Consider the following 21,334-nt stretch of genomic DNA (forward strand, 5'->3'; position numbering starts at 1 on the left):
TTAAGCTCTGCACATCAAACACCTGCACCACTTACCTGTCCCCATCTCTCCCATCAATCCCTATACCACTTTCTCCCTAGCTCACCTTGACCGTCACACTGAACTGCCTGGGTTCTAGATACACACTCAGAACATTCACATTACATCACATTTTCATTAGCTGCCTCTCTTCCTGAAAAGCTGTTCACCCTCCCAGATATTCCTCAAGTCTCTAGTTAAATGTCACCTTTTCAGTGAGGCCTTTTCTGACTACCCTATATAAAATAAAATACCTTCTTTCTTAACTAGTCTCCTTAATCTTAGTTTTTCACCAAAGCACTTATCACTACCTAACAGGCCCTATATGTGTTTTGTTTACTGTTTCCCTACATTCCACGATGTAAACCCCATACAGACAGAACTTTATTTACTACTATGCTTTGAGCAACTAGAAAAGAACCTGTTACTCAACAGATGTTCAATAAATGTTCACCTTCTGAAGCAAAATGGCTGCATAAGGTTGACTAGAGGAAAGATACAAAAAAGTTGAGGAGAACCACTTCATGTTACTTAAGTAACTGCCAAGAAGATTTCAAGAGCAGAAAAACAAACAAAAATCCTCCAAATTGTAAGTGAATGAGAGAAGCAGAATGCAGCAGTAAACATTGCAGAGTATATCAACTGGTTAGCCAAGTTTAGGAAACCTACAAAACTGACCCCAGAGGCACAGTACCCTTTATATAAGCCAAAGAAGACAGATGAAATTCCAAAGGAGAGAATACCATGTGCAATACTAGAGAAGCAGACATTTCCTAAGTATAATTTTCCCCAAGTGTGTTTTCACTGGATCTACCGAGAACAGTTAAGTGAAAAGGACAGTAGAGAATAGGACAAAGCTGTATTATAAAGGTTTCCTTATTGACTTAATTAACATGTTTAATGTTAAGAGAGGAAGCATGATATGCACGTATTTCTCTGCCTTAACAACATAAACTTGTTTTGCACAAGGACACAGACATGTGCTCCAGGTTCTTTTATCACTAATGTTAGTAACATTTTTATCCGTCCTATTTTGTTGTAATTTGTCTACTAAATTAACATGGTAATAATGTTTCTCAAACAAAAAACTCCTTTCATGACTACATTTAGGCCAAGTCTGAAACACTAATTCTGAATACACAGAGGCCAGTTGTCATTTACCTCATTTGCTAAAATTTGTGTAGGATCACAAGTATTCCACTTGGGAAATAAAATCCTGAAATGTTATTTTCACCACTCAACCCAATATGAGAACAATTTAAGTCTACAGTATTTTAGGAGGGTTTTTTCGTTTGTTTTTAAGGCTTTGGAGAATTTTAAGTATCTTAAACTCCTTAAAAGATATTCAAATCTAAGATGAACATATCAGAAACAAACAGCAACAAAAAATCACACCAGGGCAGCAACTAAAAGGTTCTTTAGAATCACCTAGGTGGGTGATTCTAAAGAATCAGGCCTCACACAGGCCTCACCACCACTTTCAGTCATGATGCCCTGACTCCAAATAACTAGTCCAGAACCAAAAAGAGCAAGCAAAAGCCCAAGTTACCTGATGTCCCAGTTGGTTCTAACACACAATATAGTATATACACACAGAATTTAACTGAGGAAACAAAAAATTAATGAAAAATAATCTCAAGTGTAGGAAAATCTGGGGGTCAATCAATTCCAGTAGTCTTTAAAAGACATGATTACTGAAAGTAAATTGAAGACATCTTTTTCTTTCTACAAAAAAGGCAAGACAAACAAGTGTAAAAGCTAGAGATTTATTGTTATTTTGTGATTAATAAATTGTCAAACTGGTTATGACACTACCCCACACTGTATACCACCAACTGCCAGTACAAAAGTTTTAAAACCATACTGAGGCATAAGGCAGAGAGAGCAGAGACACACAAATATCATCCTTAACAAGTTCCTCTTAGTCATGCCTCCATCTTAATTAACCTTTGTACCTGTTTTATTCCAGGGGACAGTGTCAAAACAGTGCACGAAATGGTGGGCAACCTGCCTCTTCACCTTTTTAATAGCAAGCAACTTACAGAAGTAATGGAATTCAACTTGTATTTCCCTTGATTTTACTGGTCTGAATTAATTTTAGTTACTTTAACATTTTAATTTCCCTTAACTGTACATGAGAGAATATAATGACCTAAGAGAATACTGAACCAGAGTCAGCTAAATATATTACTGACCCCAAAGTTAGGTTTTAATTGGTCCTAAAGGAATGTACCACCCCAATAGTTTGAGAGTTAGGCAAACAGAATTTCCTTGGGGAGGGAAGAAAAAAGCTGTAGAACAGCCAAATGTACTCAACATTGTTAAAACGGCTCTTTGTTTTCACCCCTGAATGATACTTCTTTACTACACTATATGCACAGAAATCCTAACAGAATCTTGGTTGCCAGTATTATTTAGGCTGGCCCAATCCAGGACAGAACCCCACCCCACCCCCAAAATTCCCCTTCTCTCAGGCTCTGAAAAGCACAATATTTAACTATTTCTTAATAGAACTACCAAAACACTTCAGAAACAAGTGGCTCACAAATCATTTTAAATTCGTGTATTGCCTGTGCATGAGAAAACTGATAAATCCCGAAGATAGTTCTATTTTTATATGGCGATTAAAAATAACTGAAACATCAAGACACTTTCAGTGAAAGCAACATTTCAATTACAAATTGTAATGCCTGTTAAACTACCTATGGGAGAAGCTGAAAGTCCTAGGCAAATGCACTTTGGGGTTATACTACAGTGCTCCTTCAGTCTGCACAAAGATTAAGGTAATTTACAGTCAGTCTGTGAATGCTGAGACAATGTTACATCATCTTGTCTGTACAATTAATACGTCCTTAAAGAGACAACCAGAATCAGTTTTTCTACTGTATTTTCAACAAGCCTCACTAACCAGTACTTTTGCTGAGATGTTCATCAAAGATGCTGTAAGATTCTACACAATTAAGAAATATTCCCCTTTGAAGAATTTCCTTATCTTTATTTTTTCCATTACAGATATTTTGCTCAGATGATCTACTGTAGTATGTTTCTAGAGATGCTGTCCCAAATGTGCATACATACATTGTATACAAATAAAGCAAAAACTGTCAGTAGTATAAATCTTACAGCATTTTTGTTTGCAAAAATACATGCCAAAGTCACGATAAGCAATGTTGTATCACAAATTATAAAGCGCAAATGATTTGCTTCTTTTTAATGCTTTTATTCTACATAAATTACTACCAGAGACTAATGTTTAAAAAGCAAATAAACTGGACAGATGCAGGACAAAAATCTGTTCACCCAACTATAAAAGGTGATATGTTTTTTAAAAATTACAATAAATGCAGAAGTGTTTGACGCATGCAGTAGCCTTAAATGAAAAAGCATTGATTCCCACTGTTCCAGGAAAACAAAAAACAAACAAACACAGTGAAACCCACACATCTTACTGCACTCCACCTTAAAATGTATCATATATTGGGTTTGTTTATAACAGCACAGAATTCCAAGAGTCAAAATGAAATAAAGCGGGTATTTTAAAGATTTAAGAGCCGTTATCAAAAATAAATTACATTTTTTTCAAGATACAGAAATGCTGCTATGATGGCTGAGAGCCCAGTAACCTTTCAATAGCCGCATTGATATCCCCTCCTGTGGCTATTAGCGCTTGCAAGTTTGCTTCACGGTTCAAAAATCCCATTGCACTGAGCTGTTCCAGTTGCTGCTGAAATCTAACTTCTGGATTCTGTAGCTGTTAAACAAAAACAAACAAACCAAAGCTCTAAGGAAAATCAGTCCATGTCACACCTAAATAATCTTTTAAAATTTTAATTGCTTTTTAACATTTGCTAATCTATTAAGTGATATAAAAGCACTGGCCTCTCTTGAAACATATTCAACATATTTAAAAGTCCAATTAGTACTTTATTTACAGAGGGAGCCCAGCCTGGTGCTCTGTTACAACTTAGACAGGTGGGAGGCAGGCTCAAGAGGGAGGGGATATACATACAATTATCACTGATTCGTATTATTGTACAACAGAAACCAACACAACATTGTAAAGCAATTATCATCCAATTAAAAAATTCAAGAAACTAAAAATATATAAATAATGGAAAAATAAAATACTCTTATTAAAAAAATAATTTTTAAAAAAGTTTTGGAGCTATTGACCAATTGGGTAATTGTAAAAGCCAGTGTCCTCATATACAAAATTCTAAAGTTCTAATCTAATGAGGCTTAGAATGTCTTTAATTTCTGTATCAGCCAGTAAAGTCTTCAGAAAAAAGTTCCATTTTCAGATGTACATACTATACTCCTCATTTTTTCAGCTGCATCTCCCTTTCAGAAATAATGTACTACAGAAATACATAAATGATCACTCAATTCTGGGCAACATGATAATGGTGAAGTCTATAGATTGTTCAACTTAGATAACAATTCTGCCCAATACCTGAAATTGCTTTTTCCTATTAATTCAAAGAACATTTACTGAGCCAGCAAGTCATGCTAGTTATCAGGAATACAAATCCTCGTGTAAGATAAAACTCTGACCTGTTTATTGTATTGAATAAGGCTTAAAATAAAAAACTATGCTGTATTTTCACCATGTAGTAGTTTGAGCACAATCTACTCTAACAGGTTTGAATTTGCAATCATCTGTAAAAATGGCATATTCTTAGTAAATAAATGATTCTAGATACAAGAACATTAGGAGTTCACATTTTTTAGCCATATTTGTGAGGTGTATATGTGTAACACAAGTTCCCATAGGAAGCAGTAGCAGGTGGGGTGAAGTACTTACAACTTTTAAGCCAAAATACAAAGAGCAGATAGAATACAGTTGTTCAGGAGGTATTTGCAATAATCAGTTTCTATTCCTCCCTGACAAACTTTTATAAAATATAATCCATTTCAGTTTTCTAACACGGACTCCAAAAAAGAATGCATTTTAAAAAGCAATTTCCAAAATTACAGCAGAGCAGTTCTTCCCTACAACTATAACATTTCCTTTAATGTCTAATACAGTAGCAAAGTTAACAATGATAATGCCTATTTTTTAGAATATAATTAAGAACAAACTTTTCATTACAAGCTAAGCCCCCAAAGATGACCCCTTTCTTTACTTTTTTGAAATTTCTAGCATTAAGAAGAGTAGAAAAGCATCATTACCTGAGGATTCACTCCAGCAAGAGCCTGCAGCATTTGTTGGATAAACTGCTGGTGTCCAGGTTCGGTGGTTCCTACTGTGGGACTTGGGTTTTCGCTAGATGTAGAAGTAGAGCCATTGGTTCCTGAAGAGCCTCCAGTACTTCCTAATGCCCCCAGGCCAGGAGTAAACCTAGATAAAGTACCAACTGTTAGTAAATCTAAACTCCTAAAAATAAGAGGCCAGACCAGGCTGGCTAATGGCAAATCAGTTATAATTCAATATAATGTTAGCTAAATTATTTTCTTAAAAGAAGCATTTTCAACTTTGAAAACTCTCTTACAAACAATCTCAACCCAAAAAAAGAATGGCCATTAAATCTGTAATTCTCAGAGAAAAGTAACCACTGTGCACTTTCACAATCTTTCCCAAATAAGCCTACCCTGGGATGAGGCCGGGGGCTTCAGTTGCTAAGGTTTGTAAACCCTGCTGAATCTGTAATAAGGCCTGCATTGCTCTAGGGTTTGACATTGCCGATAACGTATCAGGATTCTGCATCTAAGGAAGAAAGAAAACCAGTGGTTATGAGGCAATTAAAATTAGTGAAGGTAAAATGAAAATGTTTTCTTTGCTATGCTTCTTGAGAAAATCTAAAACCTTACTCCTAGACACTGGTAATCAGTAATTTCTTTCCCAATATAAACACAAGCACCTCCCCTTTGACAGCAATCTCATGTGCGAATCATCACTTGACCTCCTCCCAAGTCCACTGTGAAAACCATTTTTCATAATGAAATACAATCAGGAGCTCCTCTGGAAGCCATAGTTGTTCCTTGTTTTCCAACAGATAAAAAGCGTTGTTTCTAAGAGACGATCTCCAAATGCACAATTTATATCACATGGTAATATGGTGAAAGCCACATACTCCTCCTTGACTAAGTGTTAATCTGTTGCTGATGGAACAATTTTACCGATCAGATATACTCTAAGACAACAGTTCCAAAGTTGAAGTTAACACATGTGTTGGTTCAGCTGCCCTACTTCCAAATATACACCACCTGACTAACCAAAAAAGATAGGCCTACATCATTACAATAAACCTAGGACACTGACTAACCTTAGATAATGGTTTATAGGTCAGAGAATCATTTGGGTAATATTTAAAAGCCCTCCCTAGAACTACCAGTTTCAAAACACCAAGACTGACTCCTCTTTTCTTTTTAAATAGTAACATACCATGGCAATCTCAAGTACTTTTTAATTAAAATAACTTCCTTATATGACGAGACTGACAATTTTAATCTTGCTAATTCCAAGTTTGAGGAATGAGATCTACCCCCTGGAAAACAGGCATTCTATTAATTTGAAGGAATTAAAACATTACAAAGAAACCAAACACATTAAGGGTAGCTCTCTTCCTGTTACTCGAGATTAGTTAAACCATAAAGCATAACATGACACAATGAAGCACTTCAAAGTTAGTAAAGTGAAAGGAAATGGTTTATGATATTAACAAAGCATTCAAAATCCTAAAAATCCTCAAAAGCAAAAACCAAATGGTCCTTTCCTAAGAATTTATATTTTTAAAAATAGAAGCAAAAGGTCAGCAGTGAAATGGGGCTCAGTTAAAAATCAAGCTGAATTCTCTGCAAATTGACAGCAGACTCTACTCTACATTTTGCTATCAGCCAGAGAAAAAGCAAGGAAAATGTTTACCATCAAACTTTTTCAAGCAAATCATTACCGAAGACAGCTAGCATCTTTTCTTACTCACTTGTTGAAGGAAAGTTGGGAGCTGTTGTCTCATTTGTTCTTGAAGCTGAGGATTTCCAGCAAATAGGGGATTATTCAGCATCATCTATGGGGCAAGTGTTCAAACAATTTTAACTGGAAATATCTGAAAGAAGTAATGTATCTTGTTTAATAGTCTATCTTCCCCCCCAGTGCCTAACCTGGCACTTAACAGGGAGGAAGGTAGAACATGAATAAAAAAGGGAAGATACTGTCCACAAGAGGGATCTCCAGAAAAAAACAAAAATGAGGCATCTTCTCTCTCAATGAGAATGGTGATTATGATAATGTCATGCGATATCCTAAAAAATAAAAGCAATCGTTTTCTTAGGCTTTTCCTTGAGTAAAGGTGAATATTTACCCTTGAAACAAAAAATGGGAGTAACTGGAATTCATGAAGATACATTTTCTGCTACACTCACAGAATAAACCTAAGCATCAATACATGGAACTATACATGGCTTGCACAGACACCTCAACACACAAGTGGCAAGCACAGAAAAAATCCAGATCTAAAACAACTATATCTACCTGCCTACTGCAAAAGAGCTAATATTAGGTCCAGAAAAATAACACCACAGAACAGCAACCAACTTGCCAGAGAAATGGAGCTGCCAGGTGAAAATCAGCCTAGGACTAGAACCAATAGATCTCTGGGGATCAAGTATTAAAATGCTTTAATAAGACCTAAACAATGTAAATCATTTGAGAACACCAAAATTAGCCTCTAGATTTCACCTCACTACCACCAGAGATGAAAAAAATGGCATGCCTAACCTTCAAATGGGTGAGTTAAAGTCAGAGTCAGGGCCAATATTAATGTGTTGTATACCTAAAAATAAGATTACAATACACAATAGCATAACCAGAAACTAATAAATTCTCATAGATTCAAAAAAGACAAATTTTATATCAGTTTCCCCAAACAGAGTGAAAAGTCAACTAACAATGATTTACTGATAGCCTATTGACCAGTCCACATCCAAAGTCTGGTGGGGGAGCGGTGTGGAGGATGATCCCTGCCCTCAAGTATTAATAATTAACTACATGTGAGAGTAATTACATGTTAATTGCTAAAAGTAGAGAGAATTCCTCCCTTGCTCCCTCAGTTTATCAACTGTTGCAAAGTAGATTTAGTTAATTTAAACAAAATACGATAGGAAGAAGTCAGACAAGTTTTATGAATATAAGGCATTTATTCTGAAGTGACCAGTAAGTTCACAGTAAATAAAGTAAAATCTACTTGAGACCAACAAACCTGCTTCTTTAATGGCTCCAGTCAATAAAGTTATCACATTTATCTTTTAGGATTCATGTTATTTGAAAAAGCGTGTCAACTTAAGCTGATTCATACTTTTTCAGAAAATTGTTATCGCATTTGATTAAGATTTTTCTCCTAACTTACCTGACTGTATAAACAGTTTTTACAATCAGACTTTTTTGAATACCTAAAAACGAAAATCAGAATAGAGAAACTACAAACTTTAATACACTGGTAACCAAAGTACATTGTAAATGTTTCTAACAATTATCTTTCAATATTGTAAAAGCCAATTCACATCTAGCTTACTTTTGTTTCAACCTTTTGCTTTAAAGTAAAAAAAGCAACATACAAAAGTGCTCAAGTCACTTTACAAATGTAAAATTGTTAGTTAAAATGGCTGGGAATGTGCTTGTTAGAGTCAAAATTTTAAAGCAAGATGCACATTTAATGATTATTAAATAGGCAAATATGTATTTAAAACCATACAAACAAGATCACTGATACATATTTCCACATTTATTTTAAAGTGCTATCATGACAGTAAGCTGAAGCATTTAATACTAATAACTCAATTTTCTAATGAATAAAACAATATTTCATAAAGTACACCTACAATATATAAAAGTACATAAAAATTTACCTAAAAAAATCTTTATTTCCAATTTTACAAATTTTAAGAGAACAGAAGTTATTACTGAGGGTTGTTAACTCAAACATATCTGCTATATACTTGAATCAACATGGTTCCAGATTTTAGAAATGTAAAAACTAGCTCATATGATATAATGAAGAAAGTGATTTAACTTTAAGAGCTTTTAAAATTTTGGAAATGGAGAGAGATTACAGGAAACTATTTTAAATTCCCAACATTCCACAGAAACCATGTTTAATAAACAGCAAATATAAATTATAGACGATCAAGGTTTAGTTCATATTCTCTAAGGTTTTTCAAGCCCAATGGTTCTTAACTTCTGGGTACATCAGAATCACTTAGGGAACTTGGAAAAAAAAAAAAAATCCAATACAGTTATATCAAACTGTCTGAGAATGGGGCTAAAAAACAGTTTTTTTAATCTTAAAATTTCCGAAGTTATCCTAAACATTCAGCTAGGGTTGAGATTCACTTATTTTTTTAGTTATGGTCTCTTCTGAAACAAGTTAGAAAATAATTACTTGCTGAAGGACCAGTGTACTAACTTTGGGTGGAGATCTATAGTGGAAAGAATGAGAATACTGTTCCCACAAATCTCTCTGTCCATACTGAACAATTTCAGGCTATTTTATAACTGCCATTTTGAACATGACTAATACTCAGAATCTGTGTGATCTAATAAATAAATCTTTCAAATGTATTAACACTTCTTAATCACTTTCAAGATTTACATTACACTAAAGAGTACTATTTCTGAAGCGCTATTTTGAAGAATAGGCTTCAAAAGGGAGAGCAATCAGCAACTTTTCTATTCATCTCCTACATGAACATTTGTAGATATAAAGTAAACCTGAACTTCTTTCTAGCCAGTGGACAGAGGAAATGAAGCTGTTTTAATTATATTATGAAGTATTAATTGACTGTAAAGAAACAAACTGTCCGAAAAATTGGGAGATGCAATTTGCTTCTCTAGTGTATTAAGGCAGCACACACAAAACAAATGTGCCAAAATTACAATGATTTGGTTAGGCCATTTCGATACACAGTGCTCACAATTATAAACTCACCTGTGCAGCAAGGTCAGGGTTCTGGCTTAGTGACTGCATCATGCTTCTCATGTAGGGGGCAGACAACATGTTTTGCATAAGTTGTGGGTTTTCAGTTATTTGCTGCAACAAGCTCTGCATTCCTGGTGTATTGAACATACTGGCTGGAAGTTTTTTTAAAAAGAAGACATTTTATCAAGGGAAAGATAAACAAAAGAAAGTTTTAAAACACAATAATTTTGCAATTTTAGACAAACATACCTATTAGTTATCAACTGAACTAAACAATTTTTGAAACTAAGATCGCTAAAACTACATACTCAAAGTATACCAATTAAGGAGGGTTTACTGACTTTAAAGATTCTAGTTGCATTTACATGAAAATCACATCTTATGGAAAGGCTAGGTTCTAAAAAATCAATTTAAGGCAAAATTTACTACTGAAAAATCTCATTAAGTGAAAATGTCTGAGCCAACTTTTCCTCCAGAATCGCTTAACTAGAATCATATTCAGCACTCAGTATATTCCCACCTAAAAAAGAAGGAAGCCTTCTCACCCAGGCCTCTATGACATTGTCACTGATCCTGGCACTCAATGAATTCAACCCCAAATTAAGGGGCCTTCTTCATACTTCAGTTTCCCCATCTGCAAAATGTAGATACTTGCTACTGTTGTTTTTTTTTGTAGAGAGCTACAGCTAAATGTATGTGAATTCAATATTCTCTGGAAATTAATCTGTTCAACATATATCCACATTTTCATACTTGCCAACTAAATATACTCAAACTCAAATACATTCTCAAACTTTTTCACTCCCCTTGTTCTTATTCCATTCAGTGTAGTTTAACAGGCTCAAAGCATTTGACTCTTCCCACTTAACTTTCTAGTTTATTTTAATTCTGCAGTTTTTCTGTAGTAATTTTTGTTTTTCCTATTCTCTCCCATTATTTCAATTTACATTATTCCCCCACCCCCGCCACATTCCAGAGACTAAGGTTATTCTAAGACAGCGGATGAACCTAGTCTGCAGGGCAAATACGGCACGTGACCTGTTTTTGTACAGCCCATGAGCTAAAAATGGTTTTTACACTTTTAAATGGTTAAAAAAATTTTTCGTGTGTGAAACATGAAAACTATATGAGGTTCAAACTTCAAGTTCCATAAATACCATTTTACTGGGACACAGTCATGCTCCCTTATTTATTATCTATAGCAGACAAAAATTCTGGACAGAGGCACCATGTGGCACTGTCATACCCTACACAGCTGTTGGATGAACCACAAATCAGTGACTCCGTTATACCTTATGCCCCATGAATTACTGTAGCAAAAAAAAAAAAAATTCACACACAAAAATTTTTTTTGTGAAACGTGAAAACTGTATGAAATTCAAACTTCAAGTTTCATCATACTCTACACAGCTGTTGGGTGAACCACAAATCAGTAACTCAGTCATACCTTACGCCTCCATGAATCACTGTAGCATACTGCTATTTCTATTCTCATTACCAGTGCATACTATTTATGTCAGAACAAGAAGAAAAAGGGGAGAACTGGGACTATGCGTGTCTGCTTTTAAGGCACAGTAGAAGATGAACTATTTTATCAAATGAGGTGGCAAAACATATTACTATGCAATAATACTAAAATAATAAAATACACTTCAACATTGTTAGACAAAGCACTACCACAGCAAAGCAAGTCAGAAAAATACAATTACTGGGGCTTCCCTGGTGATCCAATGGTTAAGAGTCCCCTTACAATGCAGGGGACACTCGTTTGATCCTTGATCTTGGAAGACCCCACATGCTGCAGAGCAACTAAGCCCCTGCACCACAACTGCTGAGCCCACACACATGCCGCAACTACTGAAGATCACACACCCTAAAGCCCACACTCTGCAATAAGAGAAGCCACCGCACCACGACTAGAGAATAGCCCCAACTTGTCGCAACTACAGGAAGCCTGAGTGCAGCAACAAAGACCCAGCACAGCCAAAAGTAACTAAGTTAAAAAATAAAATACGATTATCTCATCATTGCCAAAGCCAAACTTCTTCACAAAAATAAAAAATGAAAATAAAGCTGCAACCAAAGTTAGGTTCCTAAATGGTTTACTTGTTAGCCAAGCAAGGAAAGCAGCATATTAGTTATGATTAATTAGTATGGTTATTTAAATCTTGACTGCAGCGCCCAGGGAAATGTGTGCTGGGAAAATAAACTTGTTTGAGGCTACTCGCCTTTCAAGGAGAACAATTTCTCAAAAGTGAGGGACACTGAGCTGTTAACTGATAATTTAAAAACACGAATTATTTTGAGTAGTATTCCTTGGTTCCTAACGAATAGATAAATGTTACTGATACTGCTCAGTTCTTTTGTGAGGCAACAATGTCAAGATGGAAGTAACTAAAATTAGCTTCTATAAATAGTCTGCATTAAATAACAACAAGCAAAACTATTTTCAAAGTTAAGAGAACATTCATTTGGTACAACCCTGAAGTAGAATCTGCTAAGATGTGCTACATCTTATGATAATAAAAACACATGTAAAGTATTAAAAGGATTAGTTGGACAAAAACATACTGCTTATAAAAATATAAGGTATTTAGACGATAGCTGATCCACTGATTCATCAGCAGGTACTCTGGAAAATAATTTGAACTGTAACATTACTCAACTGATAAAAGTTATCAATAATAAATTTCATTTCACTCTTGTGAACTTAGCTGTAGTCAATTTCATGAACTTTTGTCAGAAATACCCTGACTTGCCCAAGCACAGGACAGTTTGATGGCTTAAGAGTAGCAGTTTTCTTTGTTTTTAAAAAGATACCATTTTATTGCAGTTTTTTTTTAAGCTCAGAGCTAAGACTGAAATTCTTCTGAACCACACAAGCACCATTATCAAACACTAAATGACTTTGGAAATTATCTTTTGCTAGAACCTGGTAACATTTCTCAATGAATTCCCTAAATTAGAAGACAAAACAACATTTACATGTCAAACCCATACTGTGAAGTGCGTTCTGAAAAGTGAAACTGTTTGAATCACAAACAATGTCAAGCTGCTTTATACATTCTTGTGCTGTCAAGTTAAAACAACCAACAAGATCTCTTTTCACAGATTTGCAGTTAACATAGTTTTGAGCTTATACTGTTGTTCCAGCAGCATTTTTTTGGACCTTAGTGCAAGTACAAAGAAATATCCATACTTTAAAATTCATTTCACTGTTTAACTGAGGCACTATAACCTAATCTTCAACTGGAATTGATTAATCTGCAATGACATGTTAAAAAACCAAGAAGACTCTAACTGAATCCTACAAATGCTTTCCAACTAATGAATATGCTATAGTCATATTTTTGGAATCAATACATAATTTAAATGAAAAAAAGTAAAATCTCATTACTTAACAGTATTAATAGATGAACATTTACAAATGATTCGCAACTGATGAAAGGAAACACTGTGAACTTTAATTAAGCAAAATATTATCCCTAAAAAGAATTTCCTTCCTATCATTAGGGAATGTGTAAAACAATATAATCCATCACCGATTCAATGGACCTGAGTTTGAGCAAACCCCAGGAGTTGGTGAAGGACAGGGAAGCCTGGTGTGCTGTAGTCCATGGAGTTTCAAAGAGTCAGACATGACTGGGTGACTAAACAACAAAAATAGTATTATACCCAATTATTATATTTTTGATTCTATCAATAAAAGAACTTGTGGAGATTGGTCTTCTAATATAATATTCTCTCTTTTTTTTTTTTTTTGGCCATGCCACATGGCTAGTTTTCTGACCAGGGATTAAACTCGTGCCCTATGCAGTGAAAGCAAGGAGTTGTCATCACTGAGATCACCAGGGAATTCCCTTCCCTTCTATAAAATAGTCTTGATTTTGTTCTTTTGGCTCTTGGCCTGCAAAGCCTAAAGTATTATTATCCCTTTGCAAGAAAAATTTGCTGACCCTTGCAAACAATTTCCTCAGTTTCCAGAGTGAGTGCTTACAGGGCAAAAGAAGAGTAAAGAATTTTACCTTTTGGGTATTATGTGTGCTTAACTTCAAATAGTTGAGTAAAGGTCCTAATAGTATAAAAACATGCTAACAATGTTAGGCCATCACAGTACAATCATTATTCTGTTTCTTGTTTTGCTTTGATGGAAATATTAACATGAAATCTTAAATAGTATATCAAGCCATTAAATAAAAAAGCTGAGTAAAAAGTTACAAGACCATTTTGTTTGTAAGACAAATTTGTTACTATAGACACCATGCTACAATTAAAACTAACTTGTCTATCAGCTGGGAAACCTTATTAAACCTTTGTCTCTGCTCTTAGACCTCTAAAATGTGAATGAAGCATCTCTCTCAAAAGTTTATCAGTAAAAATCAAATAAGCATTTGATAAAATCAGAATAGGATAGTATTTTCCTTGTTTTAAACATGGTTTATTTGGATTTTTAGACTTAACTTTGGATGTTTAGACATGACCTGTAAGCAGGTCAAGAAGCAACAGTTAGAACTGGACAAAGGAGTACATTAAGGCTGTATACTGTCACCCTGCTTATTTAACTTATATGCAGAGTATATTATGCAAAATGCCAGGCTGGATGAAGCACAAGCTGGAATCAAGACTGCTGGGAGGAATATCAATAACCTCAGACACACAGATGACACCACCCTATGGCAGAAAGCAAAGAAGAACTAAAAAGCCTCTTGATGAAAGTGAAAGAGGAGAGTGAAAAAGTTGGCTTAAAACTCAACATTCAGAAAACTAAGATCATGGCATCTGGTCCCAACACTTCATGGCAAATAGATGGGGAAACAATGGAAATAGTGACAGACTTTATTTTGGGGGGCTCCAAAATCAATGCAGATGGTGACTACAGCCATGAAATTAAAAGACACTTGATCCTTGGAAGAAAAGCTATGACCAACCTAGACAGCATGTTAAAAAGCAGAGACATTACTTTGCCAACAAAGGTCCATCTAGTCAAAGCTATGGTTTTTCCAGCAGTCATGTATGGATATGAGAGCTGGACTATAAAAAAGAGCTGAGTGTCAAAGAACTGATGCTTTTGAACTGTGGTGTTGGAGAAGACTCTTGAGTGCCTTGGACTGCAAGGAGATCCATCCAGTCAATCCTAAAGGAAATCAGTCCTGAATATTCATTGGAAAAACTGATGCTGAAGCTGAAACTCCAATATTTTGGGCACCTGATGCGTAGAACTGACTCACTGGAAAAGACCCTGATGCTGGGAAAGATTGAAAGAAGGAGAAGGGGACAACAGAGGATGAGATGGCTGGATGGCATCACCGACTTGATGGACATGAGTTTGAGCAGGCTTCAGGAACTGGTGATGGACAGGGAAGCCTGGTGTGCTGCAGTCCATGGGGTCACAAAGAGTCGGACACAACTGAGTGACTGAACTGAGACTTATCACAGCAATTATTCTGCAATACAAATACTGTATCATTTCACTTTACACCTGACACCTGAAGCTACTATAATGTTTTATGTCAATAATACCTCAATTTTAAAAAATGGCATTAATTAAATTTTTACAAAACTACTTTGTATTCTAGGGCTACCTAGTGGGTCAGTTGGTAAAGAATCTGTCTACAATGCAAGGGACCCAGGTTTGATCCCTGGATCAGGAAGATCCCCTGGAGGAAGAAATGGCAATCCACTCCAGTACTCCTGCCTGGAGAATTCCATGAACTTAAGAGTCAAGCAAGTTACAGTTGACGGGATCATAAACAGTCAGACACGACTGTGTGACTTTCACTTTCACTTTATATTTTATCAAAAAACCTCATTATACTCACTGTATTCTATAGAAGAATATATACTTCTGTGACCATTCTGATTATTGCCTCTCAGTAAAGAATTTCTTAAAATTCCTTATACAGAATCTCATCTTTCCAGTTTCACTGCCAAAACAGTTATCTTTTAAAATATACCCAATCACTCTCACCTGAGGGAAGTGGCCTCATGCTTTCATTTCTTCTCATTTAAATGCTAAGCATTAAGACTAAAATAATCATTCTAGCTACTGATTTTGGACCTAATGCTTAGCATGTAAATATCTGAATAACTGAAAAGGATAGCCACTTATTGAATCTAGTCTACAAAAAAATGACTCAAAGTAAATTCCTAACCTGCTCACACATCAGAATCTCTAGCATCTTTACATACACATATCTTAAACTCCACTGTGGTAGATTCTGATCCACAGGTCTGAGGTTAAGACTTAGAAAGCTGACTTTTAAAACAAAGCCAGCAGGTGCTCTGATGCAGCTAAGTTTAGCCCTGGTGTCAGGAGTGAATACCCACTGAGTCCTACAAAAGAACACAAAACTGGACTAAAGCCAAGGAAAATGTGCCCACTGATTGAGTTACGGCTAACTGTGCTGCCCCTACAGTTCACTTTCCCTAAGCTGTTGAAAGGAGAAGCAATCCACTTCTCCCGGACATCTTATGAGAAGACAAAACCACAAAACTGCCTCTGGAAATCTTTGGTAACCTCTTGAACTACAATGAACACAAGTTAATACTAATCATTACATATTTAAAGCATCCTTAAAGGAAAAAAAAAAAAGCATCTTACAACATGAAAAGGTAGTTCATACAAGTTGTTCCTCGAACACACACAAAAGCACACAGGATAACAAGAGGCATCAGTTGTTACGAGCATACCTCCTACTCCAGGTCCCAAATTTGGCGCAGCAGAACTCTGCCCAGCAGTACCACCAGCAGCACTACCACTAGTGCCCCCCACTGAGCTGGTGGTGCCACTGGAAGCTGATGAACTCTGAGAAGCCTGTGGAGCCCACGGATTGGGTAGTGGATCTCTATTTTCTGTACGGGAAGGCTGACTACCTTCACCTGATGATGTATTGCTCACTAACGAAGCAAATGGATTACCACCAAACTGTAACAGAAGACAAAAAATCATAAAGAATAAGTTTTGTCTTAAATAACAGATATAGAAATCTTTGTTAATGAAAACTGCATTTTTGTATACAAAAACAATGCTCAATCATAAATGTATTTATGTTAAAACAGGAGCCTTGCCCTGAAGCACCAAGCAGTGGCATTACCTGTTCTTGTGCAGCACTCAGCATGGGTTCCTGAATATCTGTGTACATGCGCCGTAAAGCATTGTATCCCCCTGGGATGCTTTCCAGGTTGCTCAAGGCTCGGTCCTGGTTTCTCATCATTTCCTGCATCATTGCTGGATTCCTAGCAAGTTCCAATGTCTAAGAAAAAGATTCCCAGAGGGAGGAAAAAGATGCTGAGATTAACTGTCAGAGCTAATTTTCTAAGTTTTCTAATTCTCTGAATTAGCAATCTTCAATACTTAAATCAGAAAAGTACTGTGAATTGGGGAGAATGGATATATGTTTATGTATGGCTGAGTCCTTTTGCTGTTCACCTAAAACCATCACAACATTGTAAATTGACTATACTCCAAAACAAAATGTTTTTGGTGTTAAAAAAAATAATAATATTAAAAAAAAAAGAAAGAAAATTATTGTGAATAGTTCCTGCTGAAAATCACCTCAAAAAGCAAGCTAACATTCAAATAACATCAAGAGAGAAACACTGTGCTCTGTGGGAATGTCCATCTCTTGAACTGGACTCGTTGTTCCTTAGATCTGCAAAACAACTATTTATAAAAAAAAAAAAAAAAACCTTTAAAATACATCACAAAATTCAAAGTTCAGATAGTTCGAATTAGCGCTGTGTTGTCTTTTCCTGAACAAGGATTAGGGTTTATTTTTTTTAGCTTATGTATTTGGCAAGCTCTTTAAATACAGAAAATAAGAAAAAATAAGTATATAATTTCTTAACTAAATGAAACTATTCACATACTTGTCTCATAATATCTGGATTATTTAGCATATGACTAATTTCTGGATTTCTCTGTATCAACTGTTGCATTTGTGGATTGGCCATAATTAACTGCCTCATCAGGTCAGGATTTGAAAGCATGCTCTGGACAAAGGGATTCTCCATGATCTGGACCATCATTTCAGGATTGGACATAAGTTGCCGCTGCATCTGGCTCTGTAGTTCAGAGAAGTTGGTAGTATTCAAACCCAAGCTACTCAGACCTGCAAGTCCTCCAAGGCCACCTAAGAAGATAAAGGGAAAAAACACAAATGAAATTTTATCATTATATGACTGTGCTAAAATATGAAGATGAAGCAAAAATATTAACTGAATCAATAGCCTATTAACAGAAAACCATTCAGCTTAAAGCAAAAATAGATTTCCTATTACTTTTGTAAGTACATGTTTAATTTCTATAATTGAGACTAGTAATAAATGTGTTCACTATGATATTTAAATAATAAAACCAAATAAACATATATTTCCTATGCACAGTATAATACAAAAAAATTATTTGGTTGTTTGTTGCACCTGGTTCCAGGCACAAAGCTCTTAAAACCCTTAGAATTTCCTGACAGAAGGGAGTGTCTTTTGTTATCTGTAACAAGTCCCTTTAGATCATACCTCACTTATGTTAATGATATTACTTAGGATGGGACCCCCAGATAGCCTCAGAATGTGGTGGTCGCCAGAAAGATCATGTGATTTATTTGAGAGTTGGAACGTTCAGCCCATTCACCAACTTCCAGGGCTAGATGAGGATCTAGAGATGGAATTCTGTGAAACTCTTGTGCAATGAGATTCACAAACTTCTGGATTGGTGAACAAATTTACATTGTATGAGGATGACATGCCCAGATAGGCCACAGAAGCTCTGTACTCTCCCCCAACACCCATACCTTGCCCTACGCTTCTCTCCCTCTTCCACTTATCTATTTCTGAGGTCTACCCTTTATAAAAAACTGGTAAATTTAAGTGCAGTGTTTTCCTGAGTTCAGTGAGTCATCTGAGTAAATCATCAAACCTGATAAGGGGCTGTGGGAACCCCCAATTTACCGCCTGTCAGTCAGAAGTACAGGTAGCCTGAGACTGGACTGGTATCTGAAGTAGGGGCAGTCACAGGGGACCAAGTCCTTTAACTTGCAGGATCTAACACTAACTCCAGGTATTAGTGTCATACAGTCCATGTATGACATGGTGTCATATATGTGCAATAGGTGTCAGAATTGAACTACAGGATACCCACCCAGGCAGTGTTGGAGAACTGGCTGGTATCAGAAAGAAAAAAAATCCCAGAATATGCCCACTAAAATAAAAAATGAAAAATATACAGTAGACTATACTTCTAATAATCTCTTTCCAGAAGACAGTGACTAGTTTAACAAGTAGAATTCACTGACGACTGGCTGGAACAGAGCTGCTGCCCATCATGGAAACAGATGTTTCTCTGAAGGAATTAAATCATGGAGAAACCTAACAGATACAGGAGGGTGACTGTTTATTGTACAACTTTGTATATAACCAAACAAATGCATTCATTTCTCACTTACTGAGTACTGTGCTATATGTTGGGAATAAGGTGAAAAGAAAGACAAGCATACCCTCAGAACTCAATCTGGTAAGAAAGACAAAATAAATGCACAATAAGTATTTCAACAGAGACTGTCACAGAATATCATGATAATATATTAACAGTACCTTAATATATTAATAGATAATATATTAAAAGCAAAATGGCTACTTTTCCACAAAACGCCATTTAATGAATTTGGAAAATGAATAAGTTGGCAAGAAGTAGGGAGAGCTGGGAGGATGATTTAATACTAGGCACAACAGACATTATCTACAAAAGCACAGATATAAATGTGAGAACTGATGCATTCTTAAACCACAAAAAATTCAGTATGACCAAAAGAGCAGACAACAGTGCTCACCAAACATCTCACGTGCAGTCTTCTTTTCTTTCGGCAGTTGGACAAACTGCCATGTGACTAGTTAAGGCCAAAAGACTGTAAGAAATGCTATGTGTCACTTCTGGCCCAAGTTTGGAATATAAGGTTCAGCTTAAAACACTTTAGCTCTATCTTCTGCCATATTCCAAATGGTGCAGCTACAAGATAGTAGAATTCCATTAGTTTGAGTCCCTGAGGACTATGTAGATGGATGCCTCACTGACCAGTGAAACACACGAAGCGTGAGCAAACTATTACATTTAGAATGGATAAACAAGGTCCTAATGTACAGCAGAGGAAACTATATTAAATATCTTGTGGAAAATCATAATGCAAAAGGATTTTCTTAAAATGTATATATGTGTATAACTGAGTCACTTTGCGGTACAGCAGATTGACATACTGTAAAATCAACTATACTTCAGTAAAAAAAGAAGTCATGAAGAAAAGGCAACCCACTCCAGTATATTCTTGCCTGGAGAATCCCCATGGACAAAGGAGCCTGGAAGGCTACAGTCCATGGGGTCACAAAGAGTCGGATATGACTGAGCAACTAAGCAGACACATTACCACAGGATAGCCTATCCTAACCAGTGTAACTTGTGCAGAATGTTAAATGAAAATGGAGAGGCTACATCACAAAATCTTGATATATTTCAAATGCAAGACAGTCACTTAAGATATTTTTAATAACAGTATGCAAATGACATAGAGTAATAAACATTTTTAAAAGTTGAGGAGCTACATCAAGGAGTAGCAACAGAATAGAATCATTACATGGGGTGGGAGAGAAAAGATTTTATGGACCAAGAGACTTGGCTGGAGATAGGTAGTAGTCTGAGACAAGATGATGAATTTATTTATTTGTTAAAAAGCCTCTTGATGAAAGTGAAAGTGGCGAGTCAAAAAGTTGGCTTAAAGCTCAACATTCAGAAAACGAAGATCATGGCATCTGGTCTCATCATTTCATGGGAAATAGATGGGGAAACAGTGGAAACAGTGTCAGACTTTATTTTTCGGGGCTCCAAAATCACTGCAGATCGTGACTGCAGCCATGAAATTAAAAGACGCTTATTCTTTGGAAGGAAAGTTATGACCAACCTAGATAGCATATTCAAAAGCAGAGACATTACTTGGCCAACAAAGGTTCGTCTAGTCAAGGCTATGGTTTTTCCAGTGGTCATGTATGGATGTGAGAGTTGGACTGTGAAGAAGGCTGAGCGCCGAAGAATTGATGCCTTTGAACTGTGGTGTTGGAAAAGACTCTTGAGAGTCCCTTGGACTGCAAGCAGATCCAACCAGTCCATTCTGAAGGAGATCAGCCCTGGGATTTCTTTGGAAGGAATGATGCTAAAGCTGAAACTCCAATACTTTGGCCACCTCATGTGAAGAGTTGACTCATTGGAAAAGACTCTAATGCTGGGAGGGATTGGGGGCAGGAGAAGGGGACGACAGAGGATGAGATGGCTGGATGGCATCACTGACTCGATGGATGTGAGTCTGAGTGAACTCCGGGAGTTGGTGATGGACAGGGAGGCCTGGCATGCTGTGATTCATGGG

General features: G+C 36.1%; 1 protein-coding gene across 2 annotated transcripts in view; it reads right to left on the minus strand.

Annotated features, from left to right (window-relative positions):
• Nucleotides 1–1,770: 1,770 nt before the first annotated feature.
• The window catches only part of UBQLN1 (ubiquilin 1), a 59,097-nt gene continuing 39,533 nt past the window's right edge, over nt 1,771–21,334 (minus strand). Inside the window, exons 4-11 of one of the 2 annotated variants that reach the window (XM_055578907.1) lie at nt 17,802–18,064; nt 17,027–17,185; nt 16,623–16,857; nt 9,942–10,084; nt 6,942–7,025; nt 5,610–5,725; nt 5,191–5,359; nt 1,771–3,769 (exon numbers count right to left, since the gene is read on the minus strand). In XM_055578907.1, coding sequence (XP_055434882.1) covers nt 3,617–3,769; nt 5,191–5,359; nt 5,610–5,725; nt 6,942–7,025; nt 9,942–10,084; nt 16,623–16,857; nt 17,027–17,185; nt 17,802–18,064 — 1,322 coding nt within the window. In that variant the 3' untranslated portion in view covers nt 1,771–3,616. The remainder of the gene's footprint in view (nt 3,770–5,190; nt 5,360–5,609; nt 5,726–6,941; nt 7,026–9,941; nt 10,085–16,622; nt 16,858–17,026; nt 17,186–17,801; nt 18,065–21,334) is intronic. The other variant, XM_055578908.1, reaches the window with a different exon arrangement.

This window comes from Bubalus kerabau, chromosome 4, assembly GCF_029407905.1.
Source record: "Bubalus kerabau isolate K-KA32 ecotype Philippines breed swamp buffalo chromosome 4, PCC_UOA_SB_1v2, whole genome shotgun sequence".
Classification (NCBI taxonomy): domain Eukaryota; kingdom Metazoa; phylum Chordata; class Mammalia; order Artiodactyla; family Bovidae; genus Bubalus; species Bubalus kerabau.